The sequence below is a fragment of the Cavia porcellus genome, unplaced genomic scaffold (genome assembly GCF_034190915.1).
Source record: "Cavia porcellus strain 051 isolate PalLab524CR breed Dunkin Hartley unplaced genomic scaffold, mCavPor4.1 scaffold_6, whole genome shotgun sequence".
NCBI lineage: Eukaryota > Metazoa > Chordata > Mammalia > Rodentia > Caviidae > Cavia > Cavia porcellus.
The window spans coordinates 83990218-84015969 of record NW_026947489.1 but is presented as its reverse complement, the minus strand read 5'-3'; the positions used below and the strand labels follow the sequence as shown (position 1 = coordinate 84015969).

General features: G+C 48.9%; 1 protein-coding gene and 1 long non-coding RNA gene across 3 annotated transcripts in view; one reads left to right on the top strand and one right to left on the bottom strand.

Moving 5' to 3' along the window:
• Positions 1-330: 330 nt before the first annotated feature.
• LOC100730538 (E3 ubiquitin/ISG15 ligase TRIM25-like) lies at positions 331-12460 on the top strand. Its single transcript, XM_063251278.1, has 5 exons — positions 331-915; positions 4041-4136; positions 8869-9102; positions 10871-11021; positions 12190-12460. Exons 1-5 carry the CDS (start codon positions 331-333, stop codon positions 12255-12257), a joined length of 1134 nt encoding a protein of 377 aa, XP_063107348.1. The 3' UTR covers positions 12258-12460.
• The window catches only part of LOC106027054 (uncharacterized), a 28816-nt gene continuing 9371 nt past the window's right edge, over positions 6308-25752 (bottom strand). The window contains exons 2-4 of one of the 2 annotated variants that reach the window (XR_010048258.1): positions 25640-25696; positions 10849-24173; positions 6311-8587 (exon numbers count right to left, since the gene is read on the bottom strand). This is a non-coding gene — a long non-coding RNA (uncharacterized LOC106027054). Of the gene's footprint in view, positions 8588-10848; positions 25697-25752 lie in introns of both variants that reach the window. The other variant, XR_010048257.1, reaches the window with a different exon arrangement.

Sequence of the window (25752 nt, the reverse complement as noted above, 5' to 3'; positions counted from 1 at the left end):
AGCATTGCCTGCAGGTCTGGGAGTCCAGGGGCCACAGAGCTGAGGGCCACGCCCCACCCCATCTCGCCCCGCCTGGCCTCACCCAGGGGAGCTCAGGGCTGTGCAGGTCACAGTCCTGGTCCCCAGCGCCAGCTAGCAGGTTGTGCAGGTGACCAAGGAGAAGGCCCCTGTGGCTCTGCCCCACGTGACTACCTAAATGCTCCGCCCCCTGGGATTCATTTCCAAGGTGTGGGCTGGGGACAGTCACCAGTCTCTGGCTCTCCACAGCTGCTCTGCGCGTCCCACTGGGGCTCCTAGAGCGAGTCTTGGTCCGCTGTCTGAGGAGCTGTCATGGCCGAGCTGTGTCCGCTGTCCGAGGAGTTGTCATGCTGCATCTGCAAGGAGCTCTTCAAGGACCCAGTCACCATCCCATGCGGCCACAACTTCTGCATGTCCTGTCTGGACGAGACCTGGGCCTTCCAGGGCAAGCCCTACCGGTGTCCCCAGTGCCGCGCCTCCTACACCACGCGCCCGCTGCTGCACAAGAACACTGTGCTGTGCGCCGTGGTGGAGCAGTTCAGGCAGGCCAGTCAGGCGCACGCGCAGGCCTGTGACAGAAAGCCAACTGGCTGCGTCCAGGACCAGGACTGGGTGCCCTGCCACCAGTGCCCCAGGGAGAAGGCCGTGATGACCTGCCTGGAGTGCATGGCCTCCTTCTGCCTTGTGCACCTGCAGCCGCACCTCAACGACCCGGCCTTCCGGGACCACCCTCTACAGACCCCTATGCCTGACCTGCATGTCCACAAATGCCCCCAGCACTACCATCTGCAGGAGTTCTTTTGCCCTGAGCACAGCAAGTGCATTTGCCAGAGCTGCCTGGTGGAGCACAAGGTCTGCTCACCAGTAACCCTGAGCCAGGCCAGCGCTGACCTGGAGGTAAGCCAGGGCTGGTGGGGGGGCTCCAGAACCACTAGGCCAGCTTGGGATCTTCTGGGGAGAAGGGCTCTGCTGGCCTAGATTAGCCTCCTTCCAGGCCTCCTGTGGGCTCTGGGAGACACTGGGAGGATGGGCATCACATTGACAGAGCAGAGGGGAGATTAGGTAGTCTTCCCCACTTCATCCATTGCCTGCTCCCCACATGCCCATTTTGTAGGACTGAGGTAAAGCTGCCTGCCCCAAGCCTGTGCTTGTCTGATGGTGTTTAGGCTTCCATGCCCCCTTAAAACCTGGTGCCACTCAGGAGGTTCCTATTAGTTCCATTTCATAGTTCAGGGCTCCTGAGGTTCAGAGAGGCTAATGTAGCAGAGCTAATGCAGTAAATGGCCAAGGGAACCCTGGGGCCCAGACACTGCAGTTTCCCCCCACGGAGCTGACTCCTAACCAGAGTCTAGAACGTGGGACAGTCTTGAGCAAAAGGCTTTGTGGAGCTGAAGAGTTGTGGTGGCCAGGGAGGGCATGCAGAGCCCAGGAATACCCAGATGGGAACTAAGGAGGGCTGGGCTCTTGTGCCATAGTGCCCTCAGCCTGGTGTGTCCCTTTGAGCATGGGATTCAGCCCCAGGGACCTGGGTAGAGGGAGGATGGGGGCTAGCTGGAGTCCTAACACTCTGGAGGTCTGGGGATACTTGTGGTGCTTCGGGGCATGTACTTTCCAAAGGGTTCAAAGTGGAGGCTGGAGAGAGGTAGCCAGCCCCAAAGCCAGTATAGTAGGGAGACAAAAGTCTGGTCTGGGTATTATCACAACAGACTTAAGCCCAAGGGAGGTCACAGTGTTGGGCGGTGGTACCAGGACCAGGGTGCAGGCCTTGCTCCCTCTGCCTTGGCCTGTCCAATCCTTCCCGGCTCTCTGGGGCTGAGTTGGGCTCCTTGAGATTTTTCTCCGAGGTCTCAACAGCTGGACTTCAGGGCAAGTCCTTTGAGCTCTGTGGTCACTGCAACTTGGGCACACACAGCATGATCCAAAAAGATGGTGAATGGATGAATGTGCAAACATTTTATTATGGCAAAAGACACATTGCCGTTAATCCCCCTCAGAATATTGCCACCACCCACTACCCCCCCTACCCACTTGTCCCATCACCCTTGCCACTTTCTGGAAGTTCTCTTTCACCAGTGTCTTAGTGAGGTGTGATCAGAATACAGTGGATGCTGCTGCTGAGTGCCATCCAACAGAAAGGCAGACTTGTAAAACATGACAGCAGTGCATCTCCGTCCAACTTACTTGCCGGATCTGACACTATGAGACTTCTGGCTTTTCCCCAAAGTCAAAAGAACCGTGAAAGGTAAACACCGGGAATAGATTCGGACAAGGCAGCCAGGACTGCGCACCTGGAGACAGTCATGAAAGAGGACTCAGAACTCCTTCAGAAAGTGGCAAGAATGCGGGGAGACGTGTGTGCAAGGGGAAGGGGTGTATTTTGGGGGATTAATACCAATATGTCTTTTACTGCCCTGATTATCCCTGGCAGAGTGGAGCATTCACTGTATCTTTGCTGCCTGTTCCAGGAGAGAACCCGCCCAGCCTTTGGGACCTGCAGCTCTGCTTTGCCCCATAGAGCTCGGCTTTTGATTGAGTCCCTGCAGTCTCACCCTGCATTTCTTTATTTGGGACCCCACCTCTAGCGGGAGAGATTAGGGGCTCTGGGGAAGCACTTCAAGGGCAGAATACAGGGCTTTACCAGGACTTCAGCCTGAGGGGCCCTGCACCTTCTTTTGGTACTGGGAATGGAACTCAGGTCCTGGCACTTGCCAGGCAGTGTTTATGCAGCTGAGCTGTATCATTGGACCAGGGGCCTGAATCTTAAATTGGCTCCCAAGCTGATAAAAAGGCAACACCTTGGGTGTGTGGGGACATTTCTGTAATTCCAGGCCTTTGGGAGGCTGAGGCAGACTGACTGCAAAATGAAGCCCAGCTGCAGAAATTTAGCCACGTAGTGAGACCCTGTCTCAAATAAAAATTAGAAAGGGCTGGGATGCAGCTCAGTGACAGGGAAAGGCACCTGGGTTCCTGGAGAGACACTCAGGTTCTTCCTCTTGGGCTTCAGTCCCCTTGGGGCGGAAAGACCTGCATGGACCTGAAGGACCTCTGTTCCTTGCAGCCTCTGCAGCAGCTCTGGGTGTCACCATTCCTGATTCCTAATCATTGTACCAGGGTTCCCCCTGTTGGGCTGGAGGGGAGAGGCAGCATCACAGAAGTCCAGTCAGAAACCTCAGCAGTGACTTGGGCTTTCCTGATCAAGGACCTGTGGTCCTGGGCTCTGCTTTCAGCCCTGATACGTGACTTAGTGGCTTCTTCAACTGCAGATTCAAGGTCAGGGTCAGCCCTGATTGTCTCTGGCACGGGAGGAGAAGGAGAGAAGTAGAAGAGAGGGTCAGAACTCGTTAGCCAGTTACTTAGCGGAAATGTCTTTCTTTCTTTTTCTTTTATCCTTAGAAATTTCCAGCATGTTGAGTTTGGTCACATGGCTATAATTTTACTTTTTGAAATGGGATCTCATCTCACTGAGTAGATTCACAGCTGGACTTTGCCTCTGTGTCCTGGCTCATCCTACCTCCAGGGCTTGCAGGTCCCAGCCTTGGGTGGCCAGATGAGTCCAGGGCCCTGATTTCTGCTCCCTGCCCTCCTGAGGCTGATGAAGGGATTCCCAGCTTCCTCTGGATTGGTATGACCCCTGGAGAAGCGTCCCGGATTCAGACGTGTCTAAGAGGGTCCCCTTCTCCTGCGTCTTTTTCTTTTGGGGCTTCTGGCTGGTGCCTTGCTGTGCAGCGGAAAGGTTGTCCCTGTGGCTGGATCTGCCATGGTGGAAATAGCCATCCTGGTGTGGGCAGACACCTCCCTGTCCTCTGTGCCTTGATTTCAGCAGCTGTCACAGGAGAAGTGGTGAGCACAGTCTCCAGCACACCAGCTGGCAATAACTGTGGTTCAGGGCACTGACACCCGTGCTGTTGACTTAGGTTCAGAGTCAGGGCATCAGGAACACCAGAGAGAAAGATTCAAGGGTGGTCTGGGTGGGGCTAGGCCAGCCCAGCAGGGGCATCTCACTGCTGTTTGCTCCTCCACAGAGCAAGCTGAGACAGAAGCTCAGCATCATGGACAGTGAAATCAGCAAGGCATCCCTAGCACTGGAGGACCTGCAAGCCAGGAAGCAAAGAGTTCAGGTGAGTGCCCTCCCTGCCCCACAGCTCCTCAACCTCCAAGCCAGACAGACAAGGCTGAACCTGGAGGGAGCTGAGGCTCTCCAAGCTTCAGCAATGAAGGGGATCCAGCCAAGCATGCGGAAGGCCCTGTGCCCAAGGAAGATGCATTGCAGACCAAACTGAAAGCCGCCTGGAAACCCAACCTTGCCAGGCGTGTAGGTGCATTTGGGAAGCTGAGGTGAGAAGATCACCATGAGTTCAAAGCCATCCTAGGTTACATAGCAAAACTGTGACTCAAAAACACCCAAAACTACAGTAATGTAAAAAGATGGTTATAGTTATGAAGGAGGCAGAATTAGGAGGCCAAAGTTCATGCCTACTGGGGTTGCATCTGTCTGTGCAAAGGACACACAGTTGTTTCCCAAGGCTGCTGTGAGAAGTTGCCGCACACTGTGTGGCTTCTAAGAACAGACCTAGATTCTGTCCCAGGTCTGGAGGCCGGAAGTCCCCAGCCAAGGTGTTGTAGGGCCACATTTCCTCTGGGTCTTCCAGCTTCTGGGCCTTGCATGCTCCTTGGCCTGCAGCTGCCTTGTGCCAGTCCCTGTCTCCATATCTGCGTGGTCACCTCCTCTCCTGCACCTCTTCTTCTGTCCTTGGATTGAGGGCCCACCTGGATAATCAGGATGGCCTTACCTGAAGACTATTTAATTACAAAGGACCTTATTCTTGCTGATCACCTGTAATTCCAGCAATTTGGAAGCTGAGGCAGGAGCATCATCATGAGTTCAAGACCAGCCTGGACTATATAGTGTGTTCAAGGTCAGCCTGGACTACATACTGAGACCTTGTCTCAAAAACAAAACCAAAGCAAACAACCAAAAGACTCTTGTTCTCTCTGACATTAAGATCACAGGCTCTGGATTGTGGACTTGTCTTTGAGAGGTCAGCATTAACCATTCCAGAAAGTGTAGGGAAACACTGGGCAGAAGTCTTCTCGGGTAAGGGTGGAAATGGTTTTCTTGATTTGTTTTTGTATTTGACTTTTTTCCCTTTTGTCTCTCTCTCTCTCTCTCTCTCTCTCTCTCTCTCTCTCTGTCTGTCTGTCTCTCTCTCGCTTTCTCTGTCTGTCTTTTGAGACAGGATCTTGCTATGCAGTGCTCAGTCTGGCCTTGATCTCACAGTGATCTTCCTGCTACAGCCTCTTGAGTTCTGGGATTATACGTATGCACCACCACGCTTGGCTTCAAAATTTTTTATGATACTAAATTCTCTTCAGTTGAAAGAAGCTTAGATTTTTTTTTTAACACGCTGTGGTTTACTCAGGGATGCCCGCTGGTTAAGGCTCTAGTGCTGTGGTCAGCTGGGCAGGTCCGGAGCCTTTGTTTTTCCCTCCGCACAGTGGAATCTCACCTCTTTAGAAGGGGATCTTGAGACTGAATGAGAGGGTGGGATGAACATGTAATTGGTTAAACTGCTGCAAGGATAAGTGCCCCCCAATTCAGAGACTGCAATCTGATAGAAGATGACTGTGCTCATGGAGACAGCACAGCCCCCAAAGGAGTCACTCAGCCTGGTGGGGTGGCTGTGTTCCTCATGATCATTCAGGGACCCAGTTCCCCTTCCTTCTTGTCATCCTCCTGCTCCATGTCACAATATCTTTCACTTTGTGTTCGAAGCTGGGTGTTTTCTAGCTTCACCACAAGGGAAATGGGCCAGCGGATCAAGGAAGCGGCAGATCCATCAGGGTTGTACAATGTGCGGGGTGTCAGGACCTTGGAACAGAGGAGGGTCCTGCGGCCTCGGCCAACTGGCATGCACCTGCCTTTCTTGATACCTATTAATGTGTCTGGGCTTCAGTGGCTCACATAACACACTCGCTGGCTGGCTTAGTGACTCTTTCTCCTGTGGGGTTTGGGGTGTGTGTCAGGGTCACCTGGAAAGTGGACCCTAAGTGATGACCAAGATGGCAGCAGTCATGTCAGGCTGCGTTTCTTTTCTGGCTCAGTGTTACATCCTTGTTCTAGCTGTGAAAAGGAGGTGAGAAGGAAAACAATGATTTCCTTCCTTCCTACCTACCTTCCTGCTCCCATCTTTCCTTCCTTCTATCCTTTCCTCTCCTCTTCCTTCTCTTCCTCTTCTTTCTCCTTCTTCTTTTCCTTGTGGTGCTGGGGATGGGACCCAGGACCTTCTCACTGAGCTACATCCCCAGCGCTTTTAAATTTTATTTTTATCATTTAAAAAATTTTTATTTTTAAGTAAGTTTATGTTTAAAAAATTTTTATTATTTTGAATGTGGTAAAATACAACAGAACAAGATGGAACAAAGCCAATTTAGACTGTGTAGTGAAAATGGTACAGAACCTCACAGCAGGTTACTGGCATAAGAGTAAAAGGTTCCATAGTATATCATGTTATCTTCACAATAGTTGCTCTTCCCATCAGGTATAGCAACAATAAATGAAACACAGAACTGTCATGGATTAAGAACTGGTGGTCAACTTAATGCCAGCTGGATTACATCAGCATGGCATTGAGTCAAGATGCTCCACCTGAGGGAAGTTGCCAGGATAAATAGAGGAAAAGAAGGGAGGTGTTGAGTGTTGAGTGTTGAGGTGTTAAGGAGACATTGTGGGTTTTCCTACAAGTTGCCGTTTGAGCTGTTGGTTCTCCTGGAGAAGCTTCGGTCCTCACATTGAGCATTGCTTCCTTGCTCCGGAGGGGAAGACATGTGCTTCTTGGTCTCCAGGATGAACTCATCATGCTGATTCCTGGCACGTACCTCATTGTGCTTGTCGCCGGAGGAGCTCGGGGCCGCCGTGTTGCTGAGGACAGCTGTGGTGCCTTTCAGGATAGCCCTGGTCTTTGTTGTGAGTGTGACTTCTCAGCACCAGTGTAGAACCCTCATCCCACTAGCACAGCTCCTTCGTCCTGCTGGCATAGACTTTCTTGCTTCCATCGCTGACCCTTGGGTCTTCTTGGCATGGATCCGTAAAACAGACTGGGGTGAGTCCTTCTCGTGGGATCTGGACCTCTAGTTGGACTCGTGGAGGCATTGTCCCGAGCTCTGGATTTTTATCTGGACTCATGTGAGACATGTGCTGTGAGGTTTAGGCTCTTGACTAAATAATCTATGTCTTTGGTGTTGCGGATAGATTTACTGCATTTTCCTGTGTTAACTTCCGGTGACCATTATAAAAATATTATAAACTCCATGTGCTAATCCTAGTGGTTCTCTGTGTACAACTGCTGACTACAACAAGAACATTATAGAATTCATTGAAACAATATTGAACAGAGCAATACTACTAATCAGAACAAAGCAAAACAGCGATAAAAATATTTGCCTTCAAAGAGATGGTAGAAGGAAATTCTCCTTGTTTGCTATATTGCATATGGTCAACCTCCCAAGAGATGCTCAGATCTCTGACTCCCATTTGCTAATGAAAGCGGGGAGGATGGGATGTTTGATGCTCAGCCCACACATTGGTAGGATCAAGGCCATGTACTAGGGGGCGAGCTGTTTGCTTGGTTTCCCCCCTTTCAAATTTTTATTTTGAGTCAGGTTCTCATTAAGTTGTTGAATTGCCCAGGCTGGTCTAGAACTCCTGATCTTCCTGCTCAGCCTCCCAGAAGGCTGAGAGTATAGCATACACCACTCCTGACTAGCAGTTTCCTTTTGCACAAGTGACAGTGTTGCATCTGTCACTCCTGGCTGTGCCTCAACATTGGAATTTGCTTAGTCAGACCCCAGAACCTAGTCACAGAGGATTTGGGAGATGCAATCTTGACATGTTCTGAATCCAGGTGGGGCTGAAGCATAAGAATCTGCTGTGTAAACCAGCCTGGGATCCTTAGGGAGTTCAAGGCCAGCTTAAACTACATATTGAGACCCTGTCTGAAAAACCCAACTCCCGTCCCCTAATAAAATAAAGTAATTACTTAGAAACAGCTTATAGTTTAAAAAATAAAGTGTCTCAGCTGGGTGTGATGGTGCATTCCTATAATCCAGTACCTGGGAGACTGAGACAGAAGGATCTCCGCAAGTCCAAGGCCAGGCTGGGCTATGTAGTGAGATAATCTCAAAAAAACAAAAGTAAAAGAAACAAAGACCACGAAAACAGTAAGAAGAGGTCTGGGGCTGTCCGCAGCCCAGTGCAATCCCTAGTACCACAGGGAAAAGGGCATGGAAAGTTCTGGCACTGCGCCCCCATCCCATCCCCCTCCTCTCCTCCTGAAGCAGCCTCTCCTGAATGCGTCCATTCTGTGCGTTGTTGCATCCTCTTGCTGCCTCCCTGTGCCATCTCTGTTCCGGTCTCCTGTTGATAGATGTCCTGCTCAGTTTTGAAGTTTGTTTTTCAAGCAGTGTTGCTTCTACGGGGTGTGTTAGTCATACCCGTGATCCCAGCACTCAGGAAGGCAAGAAGGCAGGATCACCAAGAGTCCGAAGCCAGCCTGGACTATGTAGTGAGACCCTATCACAGAAAACAAAATAAAATAAATAAAATAAATAAATGAAAGCCAGTGCTGCTTATGAATATTTGAGGTGTGTCTCTAAGGAGGTCTGAGAGGTCTGGGAGAGCATATGCCGAGGTTGGAATCCCTGGGGGGCAGAGGGAGGACCTCCAGTTTCTCTCATTGGGTGTTGCACATGGCTGCCACAGTGACCATGCAGTCCCTGCTGCCACTGAGTTCAGCCGCAGGACCTCGGCCCCCTCTCCTGGACACTCAGGAACCCTCTTGCCTTGGCCTTTAGGATGCTGCAGACCGCAAGATTGAGCAGGTGACACAGGAATACCGGGAAATGAAGGTGCTGATTGACTCCTCCGAATCCAACACTATTCACAAGATAAAGGAAGAGGAGAAGAGGGTCCGCAGTGAGTTCGACAGTGCTTATCAGATTCTGCTCAAGAAGAGGAATGAGATCCAAACCCTAAAGGATGAGCTCGAGCTCAACCTGGCTGAGAAGAACAAGTTCGAGTTTGTGGAGGTGAGTGTTGAGGAGCGCGCTGCTGAGTACTTTCTGTCCTCCCAGAGCTGGGACTGGAGGAGGCATTAGAAGCATCCCTGAAAGCTGGGCGTGGTGGCACAGACTGTAATGTCAGCACTTGAAGGGCTGAGGCAGGAGGATGACTACAAGTTCAAGACCAGCTTAATCTATATAGTGAGTTCAAGATCAGCCTGAACTGCCTAGCAAGATGCACACTGTATTAGTTTTGTGTGCAGTGCAAAAACTGACGCTAGAGGGGCTTAGGAAAACATAACTGTTCTCTGTCTCCCTGGCCCAGGATCTGGGCACAGCTTCTTGGATTGTGTGTCTGGAGTCTTACAAGGCTGTTTCAGAGTTGGGTAGACTGTGCTGGTTTCTGAGCTCAGGCCTGTCCTCTATGCTCAGCTGGTTTTTGGCAGGATTCAGTTCCCTGGGATTGTGGGATCCAGCCCCACCACACACACACACACACACACACACACACACACACACACACACACACACGGTTCCTTGCTGGCCATTGCCTGAGGCGTTCTGTGGACCTGGCTACTTATTTTCTGAGCCATGGGGAGAGTGCTTTTCCATCTCTCTGTGGAAGAAGTTTGACTTGTTTAAGTCTGGCTCCTGTGGGAAAATCATCTGTTGGCTCATTCAGAGTCAGCTGATGTGGAGTCTGGATTTTACCTGCAGTGTTCCTTCCCCTTTGCAGTGTAATGTAAGCCAGTCAGGGGCGATGCCCCCACCCACTGCCATCCTGTGTCCTCACTGGGAGGGATTAGGCCCATGAGGGGCAGGAATAGACTGCCACCTCCCATGAGCCTCCTCCTCCTCCTCCTCCTCCCGTCCTCCCTCTGTGTGACCCTGAAAGTACACTCTGAAGCATTCGAGCTCTGCCCTTTCTGGCTTCCTGCCTGTGAGGACCTTGGTGCCAGGCCTCAGCCTTTACCTTTGCCTCAGGTCCTTTTCTGCAGCCTTGTCTCCTTCCAGGACCTGTAGGTCCCTGCCGTGCCCTAACTGTGGGAGGCACACACCGTCTGTGGGCCTGAGGCAGCCAGGCCCCCTGCCCTCTGCCCAGTGGATCCTGTCCTGTGTCCAGGGCCAGCTACCATCTTCCTAGGGCCCCATTATTGTGCCACTTGTTGATCCAGATCGTGTCCCGCTGCTTTCACTGTGGTGCTAGATGACATTTCAGATTCCCAAAAGCCCATCCATGGCTACTGCTGCTTCCTCCTGCAGTGCCCCATGAGAAGCTCCTACCTGGCTTACAGGGGCTGCTGCCACCCCCAGAGCTCCAATGTCCTTTTTCTGGGAATTCAGGGTGGGGGAACCTCTTTCCTCTCTGCATGCTGCCGCCCATGCCAGGGCTGAGTTCTCTGAGAAGGGATTCCTGGTCCAGCTTCTGCATGAGACTGGACCCCAGTTAGGCTCAAAACTGAGACCTTCTGTGAGACCCTCCCTTCCTGTGTGATGTGCTCGGGTGCTGGCCCAGGGGTAATGGCTCGAGGGAAGCCAGAGAGGGCCCTGTGTTCCTGCACTGTCCTAGCCATCACTGGAGGAGAGCGGGGGCCCATGTCTCAGCTGCTTCTGTGCCACTCACTGGCAGAATTGTTGGAAGGGCACTGTAAGCCCTGGTGCCTCAGGCCTAAAACCTGAGCTGGCTCCTTGACCTGAGCACCCGTGGGTCCCAGGAGTTGCTATGGGTTGGAAAGGACAGAGCCAGGCCCAGACTTACCCAGAGGTGCCTACCTTAACTCCCTGCCTGTTCCAGAAAGCATCCAAACTGCGAGAAATTTCCACAAAGCCAGTCTACATTCCCAGGGTGGGGGACGAGCTGATGAAGGGCATCTGCCAGGCCACCGTGGACCTCAAGAATAAGCTGAGCCGGGCTGTGCAGCGGCTCCAGGACAAGAAGTTCCCACGTAAGTGATCTACATAATTTTTGGCTTTCTGCCCAGCATGTTGGCGGGGACATTCTTTTTTTAAAACACAATCTTGTTTTTTAAATCAGTACCAGGGATCGAACTCACGACTGCACACTTGCAAGGCAGGCATTTATGCCACTGAGCTAAATCCCCAGCCGTGGCTGGGCCATTCTGGTGTCCTTGCTCCTTCTAGCCAGACACAGCCCATCCAGGTCAATGTAGGAGCCACGGACTCCATGATGGGCACCACACAGGGCCTTTGTGGGCTCCCCTTGGTCATAATGGAAGACTTATCCACCTCACAAGCTAAATTCTACACACCCAAGTTTTAGTCCCTGAGCAGTACCCTGCTGGAGGTGTGTGGGTGTCAGTGGCCAGGGTCAACACCTCAGTAGCTGGGTGGATGTGAGTCTTTGCACTTAGAATTTGCTTCTTTTTTGTTGTTTCGTTTTGTTTTGAAACATGGTCTTGCTATGCAATTCAGGCTGGCCTTGAGCTCAGTTTGTAGGCCCTGCTGGTCTTGAAATTGCAATGATCATCCTGCCTCTCAGCCTTACCAAGTACTGGGATCACAGGTGTCCACCCTCATGCCTGACTGGGAATCACTTGTGCTTTCCCCCTGTTTCTTGGATTGTCCTTTTTCAAGATTGTCACTTCCCTTTCCCCTAGGACACTTTAGAAAAATTATTTCCCTGTCCCCCTGTCCTTCCCATGGAGTTTTAATAGAAATGTCCAGTATAGTGGCTTATATATTGTGCTTTTCTACATACAAAGAGTGGAATATTTATAGCCTCCTACACATCACGTTTTGTCCTTTTTGAGTGATGTTACCCACATTCTTACAGGTTGTTGGGTAACTCGGATGCTGCTGATTTGGGGCCTCTACGTGGAAAGCCACGTCTGACTCACACACTCTAGATATTGTTTAGCAACTGCTGTGATAATTGACAATATTTTTTTGCCTGCCTAGTATTTGTTTGTTTTACTTTGTAGAATACAGATTACCTGCAGGAAACGTATGGTTAGATATTTTGTGACAAAGGGTGGGTAGTCTCCATTCCCTGGGAAATCTGCCTGCTCCTTAGCAGTCAGCATCTCAGACAACACTGCTAGGGTTTCTGATACTGTCGATTTCTTCTGCCCACTGAGCCTTTTTGCTTTTTAGCTTCAGACACACTCTGTTTGGTGCCATTGAAGATGGAGATTGACCACATTTGCAAGGTTGGAATATGACCATTCTAAGAACAAAGAGCACCTGGGGTAAACCACGTGAAGAAGCTGCTTCAGCCCAGAGAATACCTAGCCCCAAGTCTCAACAGTGGGTTGCTAGGACAATGGGATGTCATGAAGTTGCCAAAAGGTTTATATAAACACCCCTGCAGGGAGGAGCCAGTACCTTACCTCCCATGTGGAGAGTGGGGCTCCACCTGACTCCAGGTTTGTGTCTTCTTTGTTTTTCTCATCCTCTCACTGTCCTTAACCCTAAGGACCTCAGAAGTCACATTGGTCATGGCAATCCTTGCCATTTACTTTAGTCATATGTGTGCCAGTGAATTATGTGGAATGGCCGAAGCTGAACATGGATCAGGGCTGGAGCAAGGCTGGTCTCAAGAACAGAACACTGGAGGCAAATCACATGGATAAGCTGCTGTAAGAACACTGGTGCCTGAGATGAGCCACGTGGATAAGCTCTTAGGTGTAGAGGTTCCACGCGACACTCAATCTGCCCAGCATAGAACTGAATGTGCTGCAGCCACTGGAGCTCTCTTGCTCCTCCTCTCAGTCCTCTTCTTTCTTCCTCTCCTTCCTTTCTTCCTTCCTTCATTTTCTTCCTTCCCATCAGGAGAGAGGGCTCCACATGGCCTCAATTTTCTGTATACTGACTTTTGTCCTTTTTTCAGATCCTCTTACAGTCCTCACCCTAGAAACATTGAGAGCTGCAAGAAAATAGTGCCTCAACAGGGACCCAGGAACAAGTAAACACATAAGATAATAGATAAGAGATGACTTCTAGCTGTGTGCACAGAAAGAGAAATAGACCAGATAAGCCAAAGAGAGAAACAAGCTTAAGGGAAGCGAGAGAGAGAAATAGGCTTAACGGGGGTCAAAGAGAGCAGCGAGGTATGTTGTTGATTTTATCAGATATTAAGTATGACAAGGGTAGGTTCTCAAAAACAACAGCTCTTTATAGAAATCCTTATTCTACTGTAAATTGCCATACTTTTCTTTTGTGGACCTGGATTAGGTTGTGTCTCAGCAGTTGTGCACCTGTTGAGATGACCACAGAGGATTCTGTTCAGAGCACTGTTTTATTTTATTTTTCTAAGTAGCTAGAGTTTATTTGCTTGTTATTTGGTGTAGGATTTTATCCCACGGCCTAGTGCATTTTAGGTAGGTGCAGTACCAATGAGCTCTGTATTCCCTAGTCCTTTTATTTATTTTTTTTCAAATCCATTTTATTTCAAGCAAAAAGGAAGAAGGATAAACCAAGACAAACTTTCAAAATACTTAATCAGGGGCATCAATGGTACATACATTGCACATTTTCATCCCCAAGTCAGAGTGTCAGATCACCGTCACGAAGAAGACCCCAAGGAACCAGCTCTCATGAAAAATCAAGGTGTTTTATTGTCCACGCATGCTAGGGACTCTCCGACCCCACTCCGGTGGGGAGAGGGGAGAGGGCCCAGGTAAGGGAGTGCAGAGTATACATAGCCGAAAACCGCAAAGCAAGCATTGGTTACAGAAGCAGATGGCATTGGTGTTTTGAAAACTCATGTCCTGTCTGGAAGGGTCGATAGTTCACAGTGCTCTTATTTTTGGGGACGCTGGACCACAACTTCCCTATCAGGCCAGAACATCTGGTTGTTCTGACCATGTGACAAGGCAAGAGGGATTTCCTGAATGTTTTAACTCTTCATTCCCCCCTTTTCTTGTGAGGATCTCTAATCCTAGAGATTATTAGGAGGTATTGGGTCATATTGGTATCTCAAGACCATCATCTTTACCTGGGAGACCTGTGATCGCGCCAGATGTGTGATCTTGTTTAGAACGCAAGGGCCAATGGTAAGGAGTAGGAGCAAAGCAGCTAAAGGGCCGAGGAGGGGGACCACATAAAGAGCTAGCCCTTGCCATAGGGAAGGGAAGGATGTCTCCGAAGAGTATTCTTTTTCTCTAGTTTTGATATTTTCTCTGAGTTTGAACATGGCGTCTTTTACTATGCCTGAATGGTCAACATAAAAACAGCACTCTTCTTTTAGAGCGGCACATAGGCCGCCCTCCTTTAGGAGGAGTAGGTCTAGTCCCCTCCTGTTTTGGAGAACTACTTTAGCCAACAAGTCTATTTGGTCTTGAATGACCTGAATGGTACTAGATAATGTCTGTATATCACTAACAATCTGGTTGGAAGGTTGGACAGAAACCCCTACTCCTATTGCCCCCATACCTAAGGCTCCTGATATCTCTAAGCCTATCAATAAGGAATAAATTGAATTGCCCTCTTTGAGTGGCCTGTGATGTAATCTAAACTAGGAATGGGGAGAGGCTCATCCCCGGGTAGGATCTCTATATCAGGCAACAGGATAGTTGCTACACATATCCCTGTCCAGTTAGTTGGGAGGAAGGTATAGGCCATATTTCCTCCACAAATAAATACTTGTCTTTTGGCAGGATAAAGGAGGTAGTCTGGTTAACTATGGAACTACAATCAGTAAATGTAACGAACTCCACGTCAATGTTGGAGGTATCATTATGAAAACCTCCTTGGAGACAGAGAGAGTCCTTGAAGCCTACTGGTTGTACTCTAAAGGGGGGACCAGCACTACAATTTAAGTAATCTTGTTTCTCTAGTGTAGCCAGAGAAACATTTCTGGGGATGTCAAGGGGGATGGGGGAGCCCTGTGCCATGCATAACCAGCAATTCTTCAGCCAAAGTTGGGTTGAAAGCATTTAAGGCTCTATGAGTGGCCTCTAGAATATCATAAGTTTGAGCATCCAGACCAACTCCCCGTGATTTCGGCAGCTTATTTTTATTAGCAGCTTGACTCATTCCTCAACCACCAGAGTTTTTTGATCTTATCTTGTGGCCCGCCCCTATCAGACACATGTATAGGGGCCACCCTGCTCTAGCACACTGATTTATCAACCATGTTGAGACATGAGGCTTGGGCATACTTTGAACTTCCTATCACTGTCAGATTTGTCGACCAATCACCTTTAATTCTTTCAGCCCTTGTCCTCATAAGCTCAGCAGTGAAGTAAGTTTTGTTATCTATGCCTATACATTCTTGTACAGTGTCATAGCAGGAGGAATGCATTTTTGAATACAAAGAACAATTCTGAGGGCATGGCCCTCACTGGCTGCCTTTGTTAGGTATCACATGGGGCTTTATCATTTACATCCACCTTTTAGTCAAACCCCCTGTAACTGAGGGTATAGCAACAAGGAATGTTAACTTGTCCCCACAATCTGTCCAAAGACTGTATGTATACAATTTATCATTTGTGTGGGAAGGATCTTGATCCTTGTTTCCTATTGTATATATAATTCCCCCCAGTTGGTGTCTTTACCTTTAGTAATATAGCCCCCTCCACAATCACAGGAGCTCCCACATAAAGATCTTAACAATTGTTCTTTGCTTACAGGGGGACCAAAGCCACTGTGCAAGGTCAGCATCAATGTTATTAAAATCAAAGCAAGCAAGCTAAAACAGTTCATGATCAGTATAATCTAACTATGCCTTAGTCAATTTTAACTTTAAGGGGTTACCAGTCTGCTGTGTAGTCCACTGAGTATGTCCGTCATTGTCCGCTGTTTCCAGTGGCTTTTCGTGAGTGTAGGGAATCCACACAGTTTTTCCTGCTACCTTGATGGCAGTGGGGGTACTGAGCACCACGGTGAAAGGTCCTTCCCAGCGGGGTTCAAGGGAGTCACGGTGGTGACATTGCACCAAGACTGGAGTCCCTGGCTTGATCGGCACCTTGAGAGGTATCTCTGAAGGCATATCCGGGTGTTTTTGTCTAAACAGCTGGTGGATTGAAGTCAAGACGGGTTGGAGAGTCTGCCGGGACTTAATGAGATCTTGATTAGTTATTTTAGCTAGTTTATTTTCTGGCAATCTTGGAACCAATGTCAGGGGCCTCCCAATCATGGCTTCAATGGGGGAGATTCCAGAAACATATGGGGTACATCTAGCTCTTAGTGCAAAGGGAAAAAGGCTCACCCAATTATCACCAGTTTTTGAAAACAGCTTAGCTAAAATGTCCTTGAGACTTTGGTTTATACGTTCTACTTGCCCTGAGCTTTGTGGCCGATAGGCACAGTGGAGTTTTAATTAATTTTTAATGCCTGGGCTAACTTTTGGGTGACTTGGGCTATGAAAGCCAGGCCATTATCAGACCCCATTGATAGTGGGAGGCCAAATCAAGGTATGATCTCATGCAATAGCTTTTTAACTACCACTAAGGCTGACTCAGACTTAGTAGGGAAAGCCTCTACCCAGCCAGTAAAAGTGTTTATTAATACCAAGAGATAGCGGTACCCCTGTAAATCAGGCTTTACCATGCCATGAAGTCTACTTTTTAATGTTCTCCTGAAACAAATTTTTAATGTTGGGTGGTCTCCAGCAGAGAGCTCTTGGCTGAGTTGACTAACAATCACTGTGGGCATCTGGAGCTCAAAGAGGGGGTCAGTTTGTAGAGTTTTGGAATAAAAAAACAAGTTCTGAACAATTCCACAAGTTTAGTTTTCTCTAAATGAGTAGTCTGGCAAGCCCGGTGTAACAGCTCCCACCCTAGTGCCTCCAGTAACAGTACTTGTTTATCAGGTAACTGGTATCAGCCCCCGGGGATGGGGGACTTTACTCCAAGTTGAGATGTTAACTGTAGGTCTTTTTTGTGTAGACTGGTTCTGACAGGGTCGGAGGGACTAGCATCAGGGCAGTTACTTTCTTGGTTGGCCCCTCTGATGTGGTTGCTATTTTTCAAGCGGCTTGATCTGCCAAACTGTTCCCTAAGGTGACAGTGTCATCTCCTGTCTGGTGAGCCTTGTAATGAATAATAGCAACTCGTTGAGGCAGCCAGACATCTGCCAGCAAGTCTAGAATCTGTGGAGCATTTTTAATCTTAGTCCCAGCTGAGGTTAAGAGACCTTGCTCTGATAGATGGCTCCATGTACATATACAGTAGCAAAAGCATATCTACTGTCAGTTAAAATGTTTACGCTCCTTCCCATGGCTAGTTTTAGCCTCTCAGTCAAAGCAACAAGATCGCCTTTTGGGCAGAGGTGCCAGGCTATACCCGCTTAACCCAGAGTACCTCCTTTTTGGTGGTCACTGCTGCCCCAGCCACTCGTTTGCCATTCTGGATGAAGCTGCTTCCATCGATGAAATAGTTGTCGGCATTTCCCAAAAGCTGGTCGGTAAGATCAGCCCGTAGATTCTGCTGCAGTTTGTGGATGTCAGCACACTCATGGAGAGGTGTCCTTTGTTCCTCCAGGTCATCATCAGGCATAAGGGTGGCTGGGTTTAAAGCTGAAGAAGTCTTGACTATCACTGACTCTGGGTCTAGAAGCAGGGCTTGACAGTGTAGAATTCTGGCATTCAAAAGCCTCTTTTTTTTTTTTAGGAGGGGTTTTGATAAGAGTCTCTAAACTGTGAGAGGTTACCACAGAAATCACTTGCCCAAAGTGAGTTTCTTCGCCTCCTTAAGTAACATTGTCACAGTAGCTAGTATTCTTAGGCAAGGGGGCCATACTCCTGTCACTGGATCAGGTCTTTTGGAGAGGTAGGCTATAGGCCTCTTCCAAGGGCCAATGTCCTGAGTTAGGACTCCTTTGGCAATGCCCCTGAGTTTATCTATGAACAAGGTGAACGGCTTGGTAACATCAGGGAGTCCCAGGGCTGGAGCCTCTATCAAGGCCCGCTTGAGCTGCTGGAAGGCCTGTTCACATTCATCAGTCCAGTTCAGTGAGTTTTGAGTCTCTCCCTTACAGGAGTCATATAGAGGTGAGCTTTTCAGTAAAATTTAGCCTACAACATATAAATGCCCCCAAAACTCTCATCTGTTTTTTTAAAAATTTTTCTCATAGAGCAATTCTAACACCTTGGTTATCTTTTTGTTGGTAGCTTCTTGTAAATTTTCTAGTTTTCAAAGACCTTTTGTGTTATCTCTATTAACTGGCTGAGGGGCATTCCCTCAAACCTCTCAAACCTTTGGAATTTTTGTCTAACATGTGGAGCCGACTGAGTTGCAAAGAGGACAACTGGCGATGCTGAGGAAACCTCCTTACCTCTGGATGTTCAATCAGAGTGGGACAAAAGGAGAACATGGTTTTGGCATTCCAGATCAGAGAGCCAGCTTCATTTGGATGGCATACTGCTTTTTGTCCAAGGGTGTCACGTGGCAGGCCATCATTTTACTGAAATTATATCCTTAACAAAAAAGAGCTTTTTCATAGGTAACAAAATTGTGCTGTATAATTTCCCAGATGTTTACAGCACATGCAAGAACTTGTATCTTATCTCTAGTATCACCTATAATCTCATTTTAATGGGAACATTTTGCAGCAAAGTACAATCTTATGAATACTTTTACCAAAACTGATCTAATACTGTCAAATTCTGAACACATTTACTTCTTGTCAAACCTGTTATTTGCAGTACTATAAACCAAGACAAATAAAATTCACATCCTCTTGAGCCTTCTACAACTTACAATATACCCCCCAAGTTAAGCTTTTATCTTTTTTACATTCTGGCACAGCCAGACATTTTTACTTGAAGAAAAAAACCACTTTCTTTGTCCCTCTTTTTTATTCTTACCAGTCAATTACCTTTCCTCTCGCTTCTCAGACAACAACAAAACTCTCAACAAAACCCTTGAAGTCACCTTTTAGTAGTCTAAAACATACTTAATTATTTTATGTCTTTTTACCACATAAAAATGCTGTATTTTTAAAAACAAAACTGTAACCTTTTAACTGGCTCAAATATAGTACGACCTGGTTTTTACTTAGTAAAGTTGATATGATTCTTAAAAACCATAAATACACATGTATATGTGCACATATGTTTACATTTTAACCAGAAAGAAAAATACTCCTTTTAAAAGGCATGCCAAGGTTGCAACCATCAATTGAAGACTTACATATTGAACAAGGCGCCACAACATTAAAGACACAAACAAAGGGTGCTTTGTGCATCGTTTGGTGAGCTAAAGGAAATAATTCTTATTATGAACTTTGAATCTAATAAGCCATATGGATCCTGCAACAGAAGTGGGCAACAAGCCCCTAAGTTAGCAACAAATTTAAACAGGCAAACAATTCTAAAGTGCAAAAACTCTGAACATAAGTATCTAAATCCCTTAGTCCATTTTGGGCTCATAGAAGGGGTTCCTAGGAGAGAATGTTCTGTTAGATTTGGGGTAACCAAAAGGAGAACAATTAGAGAGGGGTTGAGACACTTTGTCCCATGACGGGACAAACAAAAGACACCAACAAAAGGACACGATTAGGTAATACGACATACACCACACACTTTGGCTGGTCACACTCACACAGGATCAGTGAATCTACCACCAATGGGGGGGAACGAGAGACCCCTCCTGACAAACTGGGAGTCCGAGGGACAAATGGACTCCCAAGAAAACCCTCTGGGGAGTCCCCCAAAGAAACTGCCCTGTTTTTGGACTGCAAGTTTTAGACCAAATCAATCCGGGGCAGTCAAGGCAAATGATGTATTGGAAAATGAAACTAAACAGAACAGCCATACTTACCCCAAGAGACACGTCGTGGCTCTTGGGGCCTCCGTCGGCGAGGGGGGGACGGATCTCGCTGGGGCCTCCAAATGTAAGGTCACTGTCGTGAAGAAGACCCCAAGGAACCAGCTCTCATGAAAAATCAAGGGGTTTTATTGTCCGCACATGCGAGGGACTCTCCGACCGCACTCCTTTTTTCCTTTCTTCCTCTCTCCCTTCTTCCTTCCTTCCTTCCTTCCCTCCCTCCCTCCCTTCCTTCCTTCCTTTCCATTAGGAGTGAGGGCTCGCTGTGGCCTCAGTTATCTGCATACTGACTCTTGCCCCTTTTTCTAGATCCTCTCAGCAGCGCCACCCTCGGAGCTTCTAGAACTGCGAGGGCTGTGGCAGTGAATGTCATTAATGAAGCCATGTGTGATAGTGATATACTTTAAAATATCTGAATGTAGATAACTTTCTTTCTGAAAAGAAAACAAGCCCAAGGAAATTCAAATGTTTGCATTTTTGTTTCTTTTGGCTTTTGGGACTTCTCCAAACCTAGAACTGAAAGCTGGCACCAAATCAGGTTTGGTGGCACCCAATTAATATCCTGGGGTTCAGGGAAGCTGAAGCAGGAAGATCAAAAGGAATTCCTGCCCATGTGAAGCACTGCCAACCTCAGCATGGCGCCTGCCCACCATGGTACTGGACAGCAGCTCCCTCCAACACTGACTTCAGGATTCTTCTTTCAAACTAGAAAACTGAACTCCCCACGTTTTTCATGTGTGCTAACACTCCCACAATTCTCTGTGAAAACTACACGTTGCCTGCCCCTTCAAACTCCATTGCCTGTCAAACTGAATAAAAGCTTTCAGCTTCTTATCTGCCCCCTTGGGGACCATGCACTGTCCTGCAGCTGTCCCTTGCCCACAATAAAGGCCTTTTCCTTTTGTGCTTTCTTTGCTCTTGCTTTTCTACAGCACCACGGAAAAACCTATCAAGAAGTTGGAGCCAAACCTGGACTACTTTGCAAGTTAGTGAGATCTTGTCTCAAAATAAAAATTAATAAATGGCTGGGGATATAGCTCAGTGCAAATGCTCTGGATCAAATCCACTGTTCACCAAACAAAACAGTAAAAAACTGGCAGCAACTGGTGACTTATTTTATTGAGGTTCTGGGTGGGCAGAATCTTACAACTATTCTGCAAGATTGGGAGCACTGCTCGAGCAGTTTAGTGGTAGAACATTCGTGTAGCACGAGTGAGGCCCTGGCTTTCACCTATGCATCACTAAATGAATAAATAGAGCCCGGCAGGCAGGTTCAAATCTCTAATCCCAGCCCTCAGGAGGCTGAGGCAGGAGGATCACTATGAGTCCAAGACCATTTTAAACTGCATAGGGAGACCTCATCTCAAAAACGAAATGAATGAAAAGAAAGAGAAACATGTGACTTAATCCAGAGGCACTGGTGCACATCTGTATTCTCAGCAGTCACACTAACTTGAGGGAGGAAGATTGCTCTGAGTTCAAGGCCAGGCTGGGTTCCATAGAAAGATCCTGACTCAAAAAAAAAAAAAAAACAGCAGTTGACTGTAGCCAGTTTGCATCTTCACAGCCCCTGCTGTTCACATGTGTGCTTACTAAGTGGCCCTCAACAACCACAAGGGAGCAGGGGCCTCCTCACCCCTCTGGCCCCACCACAAAACCAATACTCCCTTACACAGAGCTACTATCCCATCCCTGGCACAACAGATGCCCATCTTCAGAGCCTCTAGAATATTAGAGCACTTGAAAATGGGAGTGGCCTTGCACCAAACAACATCTCCTCAGGATCCACAATGACACAGAAGACCACTGGGTTGCAGAAGTGCTCCAGCCACGTGCACCAAGCGCATCCGCAATCGCCCAGGCCAGCGCTGCTCGCCATGGCTGAGCTGGGGAGACACAGACCCAGAGGAGGGAGGGCAGCAGGTCAGACAGGCTCGGCCCTCAGGGCACTTGAGGGCCCAGACAACAAGGCACCCAATGGTGCTGCTGCTGCTTCTCTCCCTGAGAATCTGCCTCCCCTTCCCATCCCTCCTCCCCCAGTGCCTCTCCCTGCCATCTCCCTGAGCCCAGAGCAGACCCTCTGGCACCCATCTCACCAGCCTCTACTCACCTCTTAGCTTTGCACTAGGAATTATCCTTGGAGAAGGAGGCTCTTGGGCGACCCACTCTTAGGTTCCCTCTCTTCTCTCAGGACTTGATCTCTCTGTCTCTCTCTCTGTCTGTCTCTCTCTCTTGGAAGCGTTTTCTCACTCTTCACCTGTGTCTTCTTCCTAAGGATTCCTTCATAGCTTTGGGAGATCACAAACTCGGCTGCTTCTCTGAGGACTGGTGGTTTGGGTGCTCTATTTCTGTCTGCTCTAGCACCGGGAACCTCCCAGGAGGGCCCACAGCTGGACGGCTCAGCAGCTCTCTAGCTCTGCAGCTTGGCAGCTTGGTAACTCGGCAGCTCTGCAGCTCCAGCTCCTCCTGCTTCAGCCTTCTGCTGGCTGGCCCACACCACCACTGCTTCAGCTCCTTTTGAAAGGTTGGCCCTACCGGGCGTGGTGGCTCACGCCTTTAACCCCAGCACTGAGGGCACAGGATAACAGAGTTGCAGGGCAGCCAGGGCTCCTGAAGACCTTCAGGCAGAGCCTGAACTACAAAGCACAACACTGTCTCCCACAGACAGGCGAACAGACACAGAGGTGGGGCAAAGCAAAAACTGTATTTGGAGGCCAGTTCCTCCTCATTTGCTACATTGCCCAGCCTAGGCATGAATTGGGGATCCTCCTGCTTCAGCCTCCCAGAGTGCCTTGAGTAGCAGTGTGTGCCATCACAACAGGATCCTCCCAGGCCCATTTTGGGAAAGCCAGTCTCAGAACAAGGGCAAGTAGCAGAGCCTTACACGTGCGCATGCGCGCATGTGTGCACACGCGACTAGAAATCCAGGGGGCGGTGCTGAGCTAGGGGGAGCCCCCTACCTCAGCTGCTCAGCCTCCAGTCCTGGCCTTCTTCTCTTCTCCCCTGCTTTAGCCCTGTGCCTCATGCCCCTGCCTCTGCCTCTTCCTCCTCTCCTGCAATGCTGTTTCCAGAAGGAGGGTCCAGATGGCAAGGCAGTAGTTGGATGTGGCAGCCAGAGCCTGCAGTCCCAGCACTTGGAAGCCTGAGGCAGGAGCATCCCTGAGACATACCAGCCAGCCTGCTTTCCATGCTCAGTGACTTCATGGCCAGCTGAAGTGCATAGCAAAGCTCTGTCTCAAAACATGAAGAAATCAATAAAATAAAATAACATGATGAGGATGCAGGTTGTCTTGAAGCCTGCGTTCAGTCCCCAGGACTACAAAACCCAAAATGAGTGTGAGTCCGATCCCTGCTAGGCTCTGCTTGAAGGCACGTCAGGTAGCTTCTGTCCTCCCAGGTCTCTGAGTCCTAAAATGCCCAGCCCATCTCATTCCCCCTCAAGACCCAAAGGAACTGGCATCATTTTCAGGGTCTGCAGGGACAGCTGACTGTCAGCTTTCACAACTTCCCATTCCCATTCCCTTGGGCCCACGCCTTCAACCCTGAGTCTTTGCCCTAAACACCCTTGGATTCTAGCAAAAGCAAAGGCTCCTAGGCCAGCCCTTGAACAGCTCAACCCCAAGTGTGAGCACCCCTACACACACACACACACACACACACACACACACACACACACACCCCCAGCAAGGATCAGGACCAAGTATGCACCTCCAAGCAAGATTGTTCAGCTCCTGGAAACCCAACTGGCCCTCAGACCATAAGAATTCCTCTGCACGTGGGTGACCAGAACTGAGAGGCACCAAACAGCCCAGATCCTCAAGGCTCAGCTCCTCCATGTGGTTTTTGGCTTTGCTTTTGTGCGTTGGGTGAGCACCACCATGCCTGACCCTTCCTTTCTCCTTTCCGCAGTGGTGCAGTGTGGAACTCTTCAGCAGAGTGCCTGTGCAGAGCCATTTCACACCTGCTTGCTTGCATTCCATTTGCCTTTCTTTGTCCTCTCTTTGTTTTCTTTCTTTCGTTGTGATCAATTCATTTCCTTGCTTACTTGCTTGCTCGGTTGCAGTGCTGAGGAGTGAAGCCAGTGCCTCTGTGCACTGTGCTGTGCTTCATCCCCAAACTGTTTTCCATTGGTTTCTCTTTTGAGACAAGTTCTCATGAAAGGGCTCGCCTAAGCAGGGTGCATGGAAGTTAGATCCTCCTGCCGCAGCCTCCCAGAGCACCAGGGGAGCACCAACCTGCCTGACTTTAGCCGCTATCTTATGACACTGCCTATGCCTCTCACTGAAGCATCCAGAAAGGCTGCTTTGTGGAGGCACAAGGACAGGGACATAGTCCATGCTGGGTGGGATGTCTGCATCTCCTCTTGTCCTGTGTGGTGAGAAATCAAGGCAAGAAATGGTAATCCTGTATGGTACTAAGGCAACCAGAGCCTCATGCAGGGCTTGGTGTGCATGCGGGGAGATTGAAGGAGATGCAGACAAGCTGGAGGAGGGCAGGACACTCAGAATAATGGCTCTCCACATGCCTGCCCACTACCCATGCCCGTACCGCCCTCAAGCTCTAGCAAATGGTGCTCTTTCTTTGAGAGAGGCTCTGGCTATGCAGTTCAGGCTGGCCTGGCAGTCACTATGGAGTCCATGCTGGCCTAAAACTCAGCAAATTCCTCCTGCCTAAGTCTCTGAGATCTGGGTTTCCATGGTTGGATCAGCACGCCCAGCTCCAATCATGATTGTTGTGGCTTGCCGGAAGGAAAGAGTGACTGAGACCTAGTATGGTGGGCTGGAGGTGAGAATGCTGTAGGGGACAGAGAATTTTCAGAAGAGTAAGAGGTTGGAGACTGTGAGGAAGCGCTAACAGAGGAATTAGAGCCTCTGGGAGAGTTATGGGCTCTGGGAGAGGGAGAGGAAGACGATTGCACAGCGGGAGATAACTGTGACACAGAGGGATTAGAGCTGTTGAGAGAATTAGAGGTCGAGGGAGGGGAAGACGATCACACGTGGGAAATAACGATGAGGAACGATTTTGGGGGTAGGTAGGCGGCAGCCAGTAAAAAACAGGGGGTACTTCATCGAGCAGATCATGAGGGCAGGAGGGGAGAGTTTGCGGTGCAGCAGAATTAGCTAAAAATACCTGGGTGGGGGTACAAGATATAATTAGAGATGGACATGTTCTCAGAATAAGGAAAGCCTGTACATAAGGGATCTCTGTTAACTTGTCACCAGCCTGACAGAAATCGTAGAGATTTTTGAGAATACAGGGGTCAAACGTCCCCTCTCTGGGCCAAGGGCTGCCAATAAGTGGGTAGGTTGGCCAAACCTTCTGGCAGTAAAACGTTAATTGTTTAGTTTTTATGGTACTTTTAATCTTAAGAGTATGTAGATTGGAAATTAGGCATTGCAGAGGTGTCTTTTGGGAATTAGAAAAAGCGTTTCCCATGACTAATTTAGGCAAGAAATGAGCCATCATCCAGAGGGTGAGCTGTCACTCATCCTGTGGCACCAAATGGCGGTTAGGGTTCCAAAAACTCGTATTTTCCAGTCGTCATTGAGAGATTTACGAGTGGAGTCCACGTGGGGTCAGTAACAGTTCTGCCCATGAGATCGTGAAGCTCCGAGGGATGTGAGAGTCTTACAGTGTGGGCGGTCCAGAAAAACTCTGCCTTGGGCTATCTGAACCCAAAGGACATGAGAGATATTCGAGTGTGGACACAGGTTGCCTAGAAAGACCCTGCCCTGGGCTGTCTTAAGGACTGAGAGCGTCAGGAACCCACGCAAAAGGGGAGAAAACCTGCCTGGGGCCAAGTTAGCACCAAGAATTCTCCGGAGTTGGCTCACCTGAGATTAATTGGGCCGGTGTTGTGTGCCAGCGGTTGGCGACAAGTCAAGCAAGTCCTGGGAGAGGAAAAGCAGAGAATTAATCCAGGATGGAATCCAGTTCGTGAATCAGC